Here is a 15,633-nt window from a genome sequence, read left to right on the forward strand (position 1 = left end):
CACAACTAAATGTCCAAAAAGTACTAAAACATGGAGGGGAGTGCACAGCTATAAATTCACCTCTACGGTTTGAGATTTATTCACAGACCAGCTTTTGTCCACTAGATTTTGAGGTTTGGTGTTTTCAATTCAGATTACCTTCAAGTAATAAAATTGTAATACAGTTACAGTGCAATATGCACGATAATGGATGCTGCTGTCCAGCATATCCTACACTCTTGGGGAAAAACCTGCTATCTAAGAACATAAAAGGGTTTTTCCGGCTGTCCCAGTGGGAGAACCCTTTGTGTTCAAAAGAGTTCCACCTAGAACCAAAAAGGTTCACCCTTTTCTAAGAGTGTATTGCTCTTTACAATAACAGTAACAGAATACAATCGTCATGTGATATGAGCCAATGTAAACTCCATAAACTTGAATGTTTGCTCTCCCACTGATGACCTTGTGTGAGGCAAGCGGAGAGACGGGGCGCTTTGCCTTTTGTCTGGCGGTGCCATCTAAAGCGAACCCAAAGTAATCAGCAGAAATCGCTCTTACAACAAACACTACTGATAATTACCTCAGGACAACAAAAGAGCTCGCTGGACAATGGACCATGTCTGAGGAGGGCCTGGGTTCCACCGTTTATATCCCCCTAAAACACATCCACGCAGGAAAGCACACACGTACATGCGCACCACACATCCATGTAAATGTATGGGTGCGCACACACACACACACACACACACACACACACACACACACACACACACACACACACACACACACACACACACACACACACACACACACACACACACACACACACACACACACACACACACAAGCGCACACACAAACACCCTGTCTCATGCTTCTTGAAGCCTCACTGCAGCCAGCAGTCAAAAGTAACTATGTTGACACAGCATCCAGTCTTTTCCCCTGTGGGCTTCCTCTCAGAGTACACTCTCCCTGCAACTAGCAAGACGTCTGTTTGTCTCCCTGCATGTATGTCTGCCCATGTGTTCTACCCTCGCTCCAGCTACCTCCTGAGAGCACATGTATGAAAATGATTTATTTATTTGCATTTTTATTTTCTTCTGGGAACTAGTGGTGCAACGTTTTTCATTCTTTCTGGGAACAAGCAGTGGTAATTCGGTACTGATGCAAACAAAAGAAGTGTGGAATTCACGTGACCCTGAAAGAGTCTAGTAGTGTGGCTGATGAGATGAGTCTCTGTCCTCATTGTCTTCAGAGATAAGTCGGGTCTTGCGAGCGTCATTTTTGTGACCTTGTGTCGGGGAAATAGGAAGGCCCTATTAAGGTGATGGTCTATTTACATTTATCAGGGACATGGAGGTCTCTGTCATAGAACCAAAGAGCCAGCAAACCTGAACCAACACGGTATAGTCCTCTGTTTAGATTGTATCCAAATCTAAACGTTCTGACCTGGAGACATAACAATAGTCTCCTGCTCTGGGCACCTCATCATAGTCTTTGTATTTTCCTGTGTGTGATCACATACAATGGCACAGTGAAACGTTGTTTCCTCACCTATTTCAAGCTGTTTAGTACAATGCCATAAAACAAGCATAACAAGTGAATTGTAGATTACATCAGAAGAGTATTTATCTGAACCAAACCCTCAGAAATAATTACGCTCCGTATAAAAACAGTTACATGTAACTAAATGCAATCGAAAATGTGACCTACGGTCATCCCCAAAAGTAACTATTTATCATGAGAGGGCCATAAACAATAACTAGTAATGCTGCATACTCCAAGAAAGGTTAAGATCTCACCTTTCTGGAAAAAAATAGTTGTAAATTGCTGAAGTGTTGTCACTTTTCAGAACTCTCTCATCGAATACAGGACATTTCAAACAATTAGAAGTTGGGTCAACTTCAATTGTCTGGGGCCATCAGGAAACATAAAGAAAACATTCCATTTCAAAGCCTGCCCCTCCAGAAATGAGAGAAGTGTGTGGTACTTTAGTGTTTCTCATAATGAGTGTTAAAAAGTGAGAGAATGGACATGATCCATCTGATTGCAGCTGTAAGCATAGATACAACACGCAGAATGTTCATAATCTTTTGGACCCTAACCGAAAGGTTGCTGGATCGAATCCCGAGCTGACAGGGTATATTTATGTCGTTCTGCAAGGCAGTTAACCCACTGTTCCCCGTGCGGCGATGACGTGGATGTCGATTTAAGGCAGCCCCCCCCCCACACCTCTCTGATTCAGAGGGGTTGGGTTAAATGCGCAAGACACATTTCAGTTGTGAATGCATTCAGTTGTACAACAGACTAGGTATCCCCCTTTCCCTTCCCTGTCATCAGACTGGTTGGAGCAGTGAAGTAGAGGCCAAATAACCACAATCTGCAGGGATCACAACTAACTTACTTGAGGGAAAGAACACAGCTATTACATTACCCGGCTGTTGTTATTTCATAGATCTGACTTTGAAGTTTCGGAAACATATCTGCAGAACAACAACATTTGTGCATACTATTTGCATGGCAAAATGATGCGTCAGCATTGTGCATGTAGAAGCAGAGAGTGATAGAATATGTCTGAGAGAAATTAAAAACGCATGCATTCTTTTTTTTGGGGGGGGGGGGGGGGGGGGCATCTTCAAAAAAGTGTGCAAATACATAAAACAATGAAGGCATTTGTTCCTAGATACATTTTCTATGATTGACTAACAATGCATTTGGTGGACAAATGGAAATTGACTGTGCAAATAACTTAAATTCTATGACAAGTATAACGTCTACTCTATAAAATGGTGCAACATTCTTCTCCAGTTCCTGAAATCAAAACCAATCTTGGCTGGAGAGTAAAAGCGACCTCTTTCCCCTCGTGACGCTCTTCCTTCCTCTCCCACCCAGAGTATCCCCATTTCACGAACAACAGATTCAGAACACTCAGATTGGAGAGGAGAATGTGAAACGGCCTGGAACAGAAACAGGGACAGAGTTATCGTCAAAAACAATTACTGGAATTTATGGAAATGCGCAAAGACGCGCGCGGTTCTTTGGCACACTGGGGACCATCGATGGAATGTAGAAGTGTCTACTTTTAAGTCAATCATTGGACACAACTGATTTCGGAATTGTCGCTGTGAGGATTACAATTATGATATACGTCTTATTTTTGTTGTGCCTCGTCCATGTGTCAGGTAAAAGTCAAACTATCTTATTTGTATCCTAGGAATAAAAGGTCAATCAATTGTTATCTTCTAAAAATACAGTACATTACTCAAGGTGCTTGTCCTTATTATATTAATCATGTCGACAGAGAGTGTAACCGACAGTAACCCCAGAAAGTATAACTTTTGCACGGCAAACCTAACTACGATTTCTGAACATCAAAATGAATTTGACACAACAAATGACGGGCTACAATAAAAGTCAAAGTGAAAAGCAGAAGGCAGCAGCCCCTTGAGAGAGCAGGATCTCATAGCAGTTTCCTGCCATTGTTCTGTAGATCAGGGCTAGAATGCCACAGGGATAGAATGCCACATTTGGATTTAATGGAGCAAAATGGCCCACCATATGACTGGTTTTGTTATTTAGCTCACAATGATTTAAGATGGGGGGGAACTGATCCTAGGTCAGAATGTAACTGGAATGTGTCAAAAGGTTGTTGTGTTATGCCTCGCCTAAGGCCTTCAAATTAAAATCTGGGCCTCAAGCCAGTTCCACTGCTTATTTTCATTATTTCCTTGAAATCAGGCACTAATTTAGACCTGCGACACCATGTGGGTGCAATTCATTATTAGGTAGAACAGAAAACCAGCAGTATTCTGGACCTGGTAGTCGTAGGGTAAGATTTAACTACCCTTGCCCTAAGGTCTAGTAATGTTCATTTGGATTAAAATATATAAACTGATCTCACATCAGATTGTAATAAGCAATAGGTCATTACAGTAGCTGCCCTTTGTTGTTTTATCTCATAACAGTTTAGATGACTGTATCAAATGAGTGGCGCCATCTCGTCCCTACAGGTGCGGTGACAGACCTGACCGTCATCTCCAACGCTGAGGCCTCCACCCCTCAGCTCTTCTCCATCTCCTGCCTCACTGGGGAGCGGGATGCAGCAGAGCTAGACCTGGACATCAAGAAGGACAACAGCATCCTCATCCTCTCCTCACGGCCACGTTACAGAGTCAAAAGGCCCAAGACCAAGGAGGTGGTGGCGAACGAGTTCGTGGGTGTGATGGACCTAACAGGCATCTTCTACTGCCATGCGTCCCAGGGAACTGATCCTCTTATAAACCTGGGTAAAGTGACTCTCATCAACAACTTTGCCAAAGGTAAGAAAGAGGCTCTAACTGAAAGAGAGTGTGTGTGTGTGTGTGTGTGTGTGTGTGTGTGTGTGTGTGTGTGTGTGTGTGTGTGTGTGTGTGTGTGTGTGAGAGAGAGAGACAGAGAGTTAACTTGTCTTCTTCTGTATTGCTCCTTTCAGCCCTATTTGTCCCGGCCCACCTCACGGTGACAGCAAACAGAGGAGACACAGTTCACCTGGCCATGCAGGTCCTGAGCTCCCAGAGACGAGACGTCACCTGGAAATACAACGGTGAGTCACACAGGGATGGAGGGAGGCATGGATGGGTGGATGGATGAATGAAGGGCAGGCATTTATGTGTGAGCAGGGAATAGATTTATCTAAATGAGACGATGGCAATATAGGCATTGTTGAATCATTCCCTTTGTATTTTAGAAACAAGTATCAAGTATCCCCACCATGTGGATTATAATGTGTTCACATTATTAAGAGCTTGTCCTAAGTGCTGACTCGCTGTGTCGTAAAACCAGGTAACTATCACTACACGACCCACTGGGGTGATGTGTCCAACAGTACGGCTGTACTAACCCTGGAGGATGTGGCTAAAGCCAACGAGGGCATCTACAGTGCCAGCTTCGTGGGAGACAGTCCCATCAATGGAGCCTGGATGAGGCTGATTGTCAGAGGTGCAGTAGGGCTGTTCTCATTACACACACCTCCCACAAGACATACACACTTGATATGTGTGGATGATGGTGTTGATACACTTTACTGATGGTACACTAGTCTGTGCTGTTGTTTATCTATTTTCCATCTGGATAGAAGCTTGACCAATAAGTTTAGTTGTTTTTTTCTCCTCTGAAACATTTTTGATTGGTTGTGTCTTTGAATGTACATTATTAGTACTCAGTTAATAGTGTTATTAATGTGTTTATTACTACTGACCATGAGAAGAGTATGTATGGTGATTCACATATGGATGAGGTGCTTGTATCTGGGTGGGTTGGCCACTGACGCTCCTCCACTGTCCTGCACAGACTGTGGCAGTAAGAAGTGGGGTGCCGACTGTGACAAGGACTGTCCAGAGTGTCTCAACGGAGGGGTGTGTCACCACCGGGACGGGGACTGCATCTGCCCACCGGGGTTCATGGGGATGCGCTGCGAGACAGGTGGGTGTGTGTGTAAGGGGGGGGGGGGGGGGGGGCAATATGTTTAAAGCATAAGATTATAGTCGTTGAAACTGACACATACGACAAATTAGCAATAGTGTGTGTGTGTGTGTGTGTGTGTGTGTGTGTGTGAGAGTGCGTATAAGTGCATGTTTGTAAAGACAAGTATATTATATTGCCAAACTGTCTGAAGAAACTGTACCTGTACTGTATCTATGTGTACTGTATTCCCACCCAGCCTGTAGAGAGGGAATGTTTGGGCTTAACTGCCAGGAGTCATGCAAGCCAGAGATGGACTGTAGAGGGCTGAGGTTCTGCCTGGCTGACCCTTACGGATGCTCCTGTGCCAGTGGCTGGTCTGGAAACCACTGCAACAGATGTGAGTTAATTTGTTATGCAGTGCAGTCGGAAAGTATTCAGAGCCTTTGACATTTTCCACGTTTTGTTACCTTACAGCCATATTCTAAAATGTATTGTTTTTTTCCCCTCATCAATCTACACACAATACTCCATAATGACAAAGCAAAACAGGTTTTTAGACATTTTGCGAATGAAGCTCTTTTGGCTGGGATTACAGCTTCCTGTCTTGTTGGGTATGACGCTACAAGCTTGGCACACCTGTATTTGGGGAGTTTCTCCCATTCTTCTCTGCAGATCCTCTCAAGCTCTGTTAGGTTAGATGGGTCGCTGCACAGCTATTTTTAGGTCTCTCCAGAGATGTTAGATCGGGTTCAAGTCTGTGCTCTGGCTGGTCCACTCAATGACATTCAGAGACTTGTCCCAAAGCCATTTCTGCGTCGTCTTCGCTGTGTGCTTAGGGTCGTTGTCCTGTTGGAAGGTGAACCTTTGCACTGAACCTTTGCCCTGAACCTTTGCCCTGAGCGCTCTGGAGCAGGTTTTCATCAAGGATTTTTCTGTACTTTGCTCCGTTCATCTTTCCCTCTATCCTGACTAGTCTCCCAGTCCTTGCCACTGAAAAACATCCCCACAGCATGATGCTGCCACCACCGTGCTTCACTGTAGGGATAGTGCCAGGTTTCCTCCAGACGTGAGCTTGGCATTCAGGCCAAAGAGTTCAATCTTCGTTTCATCGGAACAATTAGTCTTGTTTCTCATGGTCTGAGAGTTCTTTAGGTGCCTTTTGGCAAACTCCAAGTGGGCTGTCATGTGCCTTTTACTAAGGAGTGGCTTTCGTCTGGCCACTCCACCATAAAGGTCTGATTTGTGGAGTGCTGCAGAGATGGTTGTCCTTCTGGAAGGTTCTCCCATCTCCACAAAGGAACTCTGGAGCTCATTCAGAGTGACCATCGGATTCTTGGTCACCTTCCTAACCAAGGCCCTTCTCGCTAGATTGCTCAGTTTGGCCGGGCGGCCAGCTCTAGGAAGAGTCTTGGTGGTTCCAAAATTGTTCCATTTAAGAATGATGGTGGCCACTGTGTTCTTTGGAACCTTCAATGCTGCAGATATTTTTGTTACCCTTCCCCAGATCTGTGCCTCGACACACTCCTGTTTCGGAGCTCTACGGACAGTTCCTTTGAACTCATGGCTTGAATTTTGCTCTGACATGTACTGTCATCTGTGGGACCTTATATAGACAGGTGTGTGCCTTTCCAAATCATGTCCAATCAATTGAATTTACCACAGATAGACTTTTACCACAGATGGACCAATCAAGTTGTAGAAACATCTCAAGGATGATCAATGGAAACAGGATGCACCTGAGCTCAATTTCGAGTCTCATAGCAAAGGGTCTGAAAAGTTATGTAAATAAGTATTCCGTTTTTTATTTTTAATACATTTGCAAAAACTTCTAAAAACATATTTTTGCTTTGTCATTGTGGGGTATTGCATGTAGATTGATGAGGAACTGTCACGTTTGTCGTAATAATTATCAGACCAAGCTGCAGCGTGATCTGGGTTCCACATCTTTATTTGAAATAAGTGAACCACACAACAAAACAATAAAGACTCAACGAAACGTGACGACAATGGAGTGCTGACATGCAACTACACATAAACAATATCCCACAAACCACAGGTGGAAAGAAATCACCAACATAGAAACAAAACTAGAACCCCACATAGAAATTATAAACTAGACTAACCCCCAGTCACGCCTTGACCTACTCTACCGTAGAAAATAAGGGCTCTCTATGGTCAGGACGTGACAGGATTTTTTTGTTATTTAATACATTTGAGAAAAAGGCTGGAACGTAACAGAATGTGGAAAAAGTAAAGGGGTCTGCATACTTTCCGAATTAACTGTATGTAGGGCTATGGCATATCTTAGATGTTCCAATTAATATTGATTGTAATTGTACAACCGACCTATCAACATGACTGCATGTGTTGAAATAGATACACAGAGTACATAACATGCATAGCCATATCAGGTAGCAATTCCATCACGACAGATCCCAACACCTTGGTTTTCCCATCCTAATGTCACCTCTCCCCCTCTTCCCCAGTCTGCCACAAGGACATGTACGGGGCAGACTGCAGGCTGCGCTGTAAGTGTAAGAACGGTGGAGTGTGTAACCACTTCAGTGGATGCCAGTGTCCCACTGGCTGGAGAGGACGGCACTGTGAGAAATCAGGTAGGTAAGCATTGCTTCCTCCTCCTCTTCCTCCTCCTTTTCCTTGCCCTCCTCCTCTTTTTCATCGCCACTGACACTACCAACATCAATACTAATAACGCCATCACCAGTTGCAGTAGCATCTTCATCATCAACACCATTAATCATCACCTCATTTATCTTCCTCTTCATCATCTGTTTCTTTCCCATCAGACCGCGCCCCCCAGATCTTGGACATGGCCAGTGGTCTAGAGTGGAACCTTCACTCCAGCCCCAAGATCCTGTGTTCCGCCACAGGCAACCCCCTGCCCAGTCACGGCAGCATTGAGCTGCGCAAACTGGACAGCACTGTGCTCAAGGTAGAGGCAATGGAAGGATGGGCGGCCATTTTTACATTTGATTATTCAATTACTGGGAAACAAACTGTGATGGTGTAGTCAGTGAGATTTGTGAAATTCAATGTTTTTGTAATAGTGAAAATATGTAAATATTTTTTATGATAATGTCAGTTGGCTCAGCATTACATCAGACTGTAAGCAGCCTTATCAAAATATTTTTGGACCTCTAATTCAGGCGTCTCGTACTACCATGGACTCCAATAAGAGCACAGCCCAGTTTGATATTCCCCGTCTGTCCACTGAGCATGCTGGGTTATGGGAGTGTAGGGTTTCCACCAATGGGGGACAAGACTCAAGGAAGTTCAACCTCAGTGTCAAAGGTGAGAAGAAAAAAGTATTTTACTGGTCTATATCAGTCAATGTGGGGTGCTTAACATTGAGGGCAGGTTTCCCAGACAAAGATTAAGCCTAGTCCTGGACTTGAACATGCTTTTTAGTCCAGGACTAGGCTTGATTTGTGTCTGGGAAACCAGCCCTAAATATACACTGAGAAATGGTCTGGCGATAAAGATTTAATGTTCTGGTTGAGACTCATCAGATCACCCATTACTCAAATTCTCACCCACTTTTACTCCGCTCTCTCGCCAGAGCCACCATGCCCCAGCACCCCTCCCAAGCTGCTGGAGAAGAGGAGTAAGCAGCTGGTGGTGATGCCTGTGGAGTCCTACAGAGGAGACGGACCCATCGACTCCACCAAGCTCCTCTACAAGCCCATGGAGACAGGAGACTCCTGGTCCTCCATCATAGGTGCATACAGATGGCGTTTGATCTCATGTAAAGTCATGGGAGTTACAACTACTATCCTGGCAACATAACATATCATCCATTTCACAGGAAAAATTGCCTTGCCTAAAAACAACGCAAGACAATTTGCCAATTTGTCATTATCAATATTAGATCCCTATTCTATATGGCTAATCCTGTCTGATTCTCTATGTCTCTGTGTTCCTGTCTTTTAGTGTACAGTAGAGAGCCTATAACTCTGATGAATCTGAAGCCATCTACACGCTACCACGTCCGTGTCCAGCTGACCCGTCCTGGGGAGGGAGGGGAGGGGACTCTGGGGCCTGAGGCCATCATGGAGACTGACTGTCCAGGTGAGCAGCAACAGTATGCCAGGGTTCATTTTTGCGGTGTTGAAATGCTATAGTCAGAGCAGAGGTTTGTAGGTAATTGGTGATGTTGCAGGTGTGTGTGTGTGTGTGTGTGTGTGTGTGTGTGTGTGTGTGTGTGTGTTTCTAAGTTGTTTCTAAGTTGTAGTAGAGCTGAGTGCAGGCTCTAAATCTGAAAGAATGGTTCTTTAATTCTGTCTAGTGACCTAATCAGAATGTTCTTTGCCCATCTGTAAACGAGAGGCTGTGTCTAAGTAAATAGGAGAAGGAGAAAGTATCCCAGGCTGGAGGACCTTTCCATGACTGCGTGTTCTGTGTTGCTGCTGTAGAGCCCACTCTTCGACCAGAGATTGACTTCAGCTCGCTGGAGGGCCGCAACGCCACTGTGCGCTGGCTGTTGCATGGCAACGCGGACAGGGCCAGCGGGTTCTTAGTGCAGCTCTTCGGGCCCTCCCCCTCAGGAGAGAAGCTGAGAGAGGAGACCACCCTGCTCAATGTGCTCTCCACCAAGTTCTACAACCTGCAGTACCACCAAGACTACACAGTGGTCGTCAGGCTGCTCAACTGTGGCAGTCTGGGGCCCGCCTCTAAGCCGTACAATATCCGCATAAACAGCCAGGGTAACTAACAAGAGCTCCTCCTATTGACTTAGCAGTGAGTGTTGACGACCGTCATTGGTGGATGGTTGGTGGATCCCCCCTGCCCTCATATTGTGTCATATTTAAAGATGGGTGCATAAAGAAAAGGACATTTAGGAATGGATGACTTACTAAGGAAACACAGAAAGAAATTCAAGCACTTTAATGGTACAATTTGGCAATCGCCATGTAGCCTAAGCTAACACCTTCTGACCAATACTAACCCAGCTGATGTCTCCTCTCTGTCCCTCTCCTCCCCTCTTTCCCCCAGGTCCCTCATCCCCTCGGAACGTCCAGGCTCTGCCCCTGTCTGTGTCTGCGGTGCAGGTGAAGTGGCAGCCCCCTGAGGACTCTAACGGGGGCATAGTAAAGTACATCATAGAGTACCAGTCGGTGGGACAGGGCAGCCTGCACCCCTGGGTCGACACAGACGATGGCAACAAGACAGCTAAAGATGTGACAGCGCTCAACGGGAGTACTCTCTACCAGTTCAGAGTGAGGGCCTTCTCTAAAGTACCCGGGGAGTGGAGCAAGTTTGTCCATGCCAGGACCCAGGGAGATGGTGAGAGACGGTTTAAATCAAAAACATGTATGGAGTAAAAGGTGTTAAACAGGTTAAAAAAAAGGCTTCAAAGTACATGGATTTAAAGTTTTCCACTTGAAAATCTTTTTTTTTTTTTTTTTACCTTTTCAGTACTCAAAAGGGGTCAAACGTCAAGGTTGGTTTGAGTCTCACACGATCTGTTGTTTAGATCAAGCAATGCTGTAATCCCAAATGAATAACAAAGAAGGGTACCTCCATCTCATTTAATCACTTTAGATTGCCAATCTTTCCCACTCGTTTGGGATTGAAGTGTAATGCTGGATGTAAACAACAGATCGTATGGGACATGGACTACTTTTGACATTTGAACACATTTGAGGTCTGAAAATGTCCCAAAAACGTTGAGTGAAATTTTAGAGTGAACATAGATTTTTGTTGTTGTTCTGAACTATCACTTTAAAACGTGAGAATACTTACATAATAAATAGGATATTGTCAATGTTCATCTGCATAAGAGTGTGCATCTCCTCATATCACCTCTCCCTCTAGGTCCCCAGGACTTCACTCCTACCACCCAGGGTGTGGGGGGGCTTCCAGGCAGTGAGGGCTACCATTTGTTGGTAGCTGTGGTGGGGTCTGTGACGGTCACCTGTGTCACCATCCTGCTGGCCCTGCTGGCTCTCTTCTGCATCCGCAAAACTCTGCTCAACCGCAGACGCACCTTCACTTACCAGTCTGGATCGGTGAGAGATAGAGAGAGAGGACTCACAAACACACAAATACGCCATAAAAAAAGCACCTAAACTGCAGTACCAGTCAAAAGTTTGGACAGACCTACTCATTCCAGGTTTTTTCTATATTTTTACTATTTTCTACATTGTAGAACAATAGCGAAGACATCAAAACTATTAATACCACATATGGAATCATGTATTAACCAAAAAAGTATTAAGCAAATCAAAATATATTTTATATTTGAGATTCTTCAAAGTAGCCACCCTTTGCCTTGATGACAGCTTTGGCATTCTCTCAACCAGCTTCATGAGGTAGTCATCAGAAATGTTTTTCAATTAACAGGTATGCCTTGTTAAAAGTACATTTGTGGAATTTCTTTCCTTCTTAATGCGTTTGAGCCAGTTAGTTGTGTAGTGACAAGGTAGGGGTGGTATACAGAAGATAGCCCTATTTGGTAAAAGACCAATTCCATATTATGGTAAGAACAGCTCAAATAAGCAAAGAGAAACAACAGTCCATCATTACTTTATGACATGAAAGTTAGTCAATCCAGAAAATGTCGAGAACTTTCTTCAAGTGCAGTCGCAAAAACTATCAAGTGCTATGATGAAACTGGCTCTCATGAGGACCGCCACAGGAAAGGAAGACTGCTCTGCTGCAGAGGATAAATTCATTTGAGTTACCAGCCTCAGAAATTGCTATATAAATGAATGCTTCACAGAGTTCAAGTCACAGTCACATCTTAATATCAACTGTTCAGAGGAGACTGCGTAAATCAGGTCTTCATGGTCAAATTGCTGCAAAGAAACCACCACTAAAGGACACCAATAAGAAGAAGAGACTTGCTTCTGCCAAGAAACACGAGCAATGGACATTAGACTGGTGGAAACCTGTCCTTTGGTCTGATGAGTCCAAATTTGAGATTTTTGGATCCAACCGTCTTGTCTTTGTGAGGCGCAGAGTAGCTGAACGGATGATCTCTGCATGTGTAGTTTCCACCGTGAAGCATGGAGGAGGTGGTGTGATGTTGAAGCATGGTGGAGGAGGTGTGACGGTGTGGGGCTGCTTTGCTGGTGACACTGTCTGTGATTTATTTAGATTTCAAGGCACACTTCACCAGCATGGCTACCACAGCATTCTGTAGGGATATGCCATCCCATCTGGTTTGCGCTTGGTGGCACTATCATTTTTTTTTAGACAGGACAATAATCCAACACACCTTCAGGCTGTGTGAGGGCAATTTGACCAAGAAGGACAGTGATGGAGTGCTGCATTAGTTGTCTTGACCTCCACAATCACCCGACCTCAACCCAATTGAGATGGTTTGGGATGAATTGGACCGCAGACTGAAGGAAAAGCAGCCAAACTGTCCAAACTTTTGATCGGTACTGAATATTCCTTCACTAACAAGTTGGATAACCTGATTAGATAAATAAACATTCCACACTATCTCAAACTTCACATATACGTAGACATGTGATGAGAAACACACCGCAAATCTGATCATTTCTATGCTTTGATTAAAAACAAATCCAACAAAATTATCATTGCAACCCGTAGGGAGAGGAGACCATCCTTCAGTTTAACTCTGGGACCCTGACCCTGACAAGGAGGCCGAAGCCTACCTCTGAGCCCCTCACCTACCCCATCCTGGAGTGGGATGACATCAAGTTTGAAGATGTGATCGGAGAGGGCAACTTCGGACAGGTCATCAAGGCCATGATCAAGAAGGACGGGGCCAAGATGAGCGCTGCTATCAAGATGCTAAAAGGTAGTAGATACCACACACACATGTACCAACGCACGCACGCACGCACGCAGGCAAGCACTCACTCACACACCAGTGGTGGTCGGTGATGTTTAAGATGGAGGATGGAGGATCGATGATATATTTTTTATGAGCATGGACTTATTTCTATTACAGCATATTGGATGACTGTCATTCATATTCCATTCACCCAGCTCAATGTAACATCGATAGGTTTAGCCTACTACATGACACTTGAATTTTCCCAATACCCATCATGATGTTGCTACAACTTAGTCTATGAATGACAGTTTACAACGTAGGTGCACAGGTTGAGAGAACATTTTGAGTAATCAAGGTGACACATTCAATACCGGCTTGCACACTATTGCTTGCATCTAGCTGATCTAGGGTGTAATCATTAGTCCAACAGTTGCAAACAAGAGTTTCTAATGGACAAATTCCGGTATGTTTATCCCAATTTTGTTCCGTTTGCTTCCGTTTAAGAAACGTTTTTCAACAGAATCGGTGGAATGAATACACCCCTGATCACACGCAAACACAGTTCACTTTCATAGCAGCCACATACAAACAGTATAAACATTTTGCTTGTTGTATAATTCCTTCTCGCATCTACACTCTCTCCTCTCAACTTTTCCCTTCACTTGTGGACTTCAGCGCACAACACATCAGCTGTCTGTGACCAGGGGAAAAAACCTTTCCAAGCCAAACCTAATAACTGCTAACCACTAAACACAGCCTACATCGTTGTCACCATATTAGCTAAAGACATTAGCAATGTCATAGTCAACATAGCTAATAGAACTAACGTGTTAGTAAACCCGCTACAATCATGCAGTACAGTATACAGTCAGCATCAGTTTAGCAGTTACACCGGCGGGCCCCGGTAGCAATAAATGAATAAAACCAAAAGCTTACCATGACTTGGAAGAGTTCCAGTGTTGGATAGCCATAGCCAGCTAGCTAACATAGCATCCCTCTCTGTTTGAGCTGGGTGTTTGAGTAGGCTAGCTAAGTGAAAGTGAAAAAGAAAATCTCTCTCTCGCATCACATTCATTTTTAAAGAAATGAATTTGTTCAAAACTGTTCAACTATTGTTTTTCGCTCTCTTTGCGTCAACTACTGACCACATTTTATGCACTGCGGTGCTATCTGTAGCTTATGCTTTCAGTACAATATTCATTTTCTGATCCTTTGATTGGGTGGACATCATGTCAGTTCATGCTGCAAGAGCCCAGATAGGTTAGAGGATGTAATCTGTAAGTTGTCATAATAACTGTGTAAGTCCATGGAAGGGGGTGAGAACCATGAGCCTCCTAGGTTTTGTATTGAAGTCAATGTACACAGAGGAGGACGGAAGCTAGTTGTTCTCCGGCTACGCTATGGCCCTACCCTACAGAGTGCTGTTGAGGCTACTGTAGACCTTCATTGCAAAGTAGTGTTTTAATTAATTATTTGGATTATTATGTGAATATACAGTATCGTTCAAACGTTTGGGGTCACTAGAAATGTCCTTGTTTTTGAAAGAAAAGCAACTTTTTTGTCCATTAAAATAACATCAAATTGATCAGAAATACAGTGTAGACATTGTTAATGTTGTAAATGACTATTGTAGCTCGAAATGGCAGATTTTTTAATGGAATATCTACATAGGCATTCAGAAGCCCATTATCAACAGCCATCACTCCTGTGTTCCAATGGCACGTTGTGTTAGCTAATCTAAGTTTATAATTTTAAAATAATAATTGATCATTAGAAAACCCTTTTGCAATTATGTTAGCACAACTGAAAACTGATGTTCTGATTAAAGAAGCAATAAAACTGGCCTTTAGACTTGAGTATCTGGAGCATCAGCATTTGTGGGTTCGATTACAGGCTCAAAATGGCCAGAAACAAAGACTTCTTCTGAAACTCATCAGCCTATTCTTGTTCTGAGAAATGAAGGCTATTCCATGCGATACAGTGCCTTGCGAAAGTATTCGGCCCCCTTGAACTTTGCAACCTTTTGCCACATTTCAGAATTCAAACATAAAGATATAAAACTGTATTTTTTTGTGAAGAATCAACAACAAGTGGGACACAATCATGAAGTGGAACGACATTTATTGGATATTTCAAACGTTTTTAACAAATCAAAAACTGAAAAATTGTGCGTGCAAAATTATTCAGCCCCTTTACTTTCAGTGCAGCAAACTCTCTCCAGAGGTTCAGTGAGGATCTCTGAATTATCCAATGTTGACCTAAATGACTAATGATGATAAATACAATCCACCTGTGTGTAATCAAGTCTCCGTATAAATGCACCTGCACTGTGATAGTCTCAGAGGTCCGTCAAAAGCGCAGAGAGCATCATGAAGAACAAGGAACACACCAGGCAGGTCCGAGATACTGTTGTGAAGAAGTTTAAAGCCGGATTTGGATACAAA

General features: G+C 43.8%; 1 protein-coding gene across 2 annotated transcripts in view; it reads left to right on the forward strand.

Moving 5' to 3' along the window:
* Nucleotides 1-2,863: 2,863 nt before the first annotated feature.
* LOC110521820 (tyrosine-protein kinase receptor Tie-1) overlaps nt 2,864-15,633 on the forward strand; it is a 28,474-nt gene continuing 15,704 nt past the window's right edge. For both annotated transcript variants that reach the window (XM_036968777.1, XM_036968778.1), the window contains exons 1-15: nt 2,864-3,158; nt 3,987-4,295; nt 4,448-4,558; nt 4,798-4,953; nt 5,305-5,436; nt 5,675-5,815; nt 7,905-8,033; nt 8,226-8,371; nt 8,586-8,730; nt 8,999-9,157; nt 9,370-9,507; nt 9,852-10,142; nt 10,432-10,722; nt 11,254-11,447; nt 13,000-13,210. In XM_036968777.1, the coding sequence (XP_036824672.1) occupies nt 3,116-3,158; nt 3,987-4,295; nt 4,448-4,558; nt 4,798-4,953; nt 5,305-5,436; nt 5,675-5,815; nt 7,905-8,033; nt 8,226-8,371; nt 8,586-8,730; nt 8,999-9,157; nt 9,370-9,507; nt 9,852-10,142; nt 10,432-10,722; nt 11,254-11,447; nt 13,000-13,210 (2,596 nt within the window). In that variant the 5' untranslated portion in view covers nt 2,864-3,115. The remainder of the gene's footprint in view (nt 3,159-3,986; nt 4,296-4,447; nt 4,559-4,797; nt 4,954-5,304; nt 5,437-5,674; nt 5,816-7,904; nt 8,034-8,225; nt 8,372-8,585; nt 8,731-8,998; nt 9,158-9,369; nt 9,508-9,851; nt 10,143-10,431; nt 10,723-11,253; nt 11,448-12,999; nt 13,211-15,633) is intronic.

The sequence above is a fragment of the Oncorhynchus mykiss genome, chromosome 30, assembly GCF_013265735.2.
Source record: "Oncorhynchus mykiss isolate Arlee chromosome 30, USDA_OmykA_1.1, whole genome shotgun sequence".
Taxonomy (NCBI): Eukaryota; Metazoa; Chordata; class Actinopteri; order Salmoniformes; family Salmonidae; genus Oncorhynchus; species Oncorhynchus mykiss.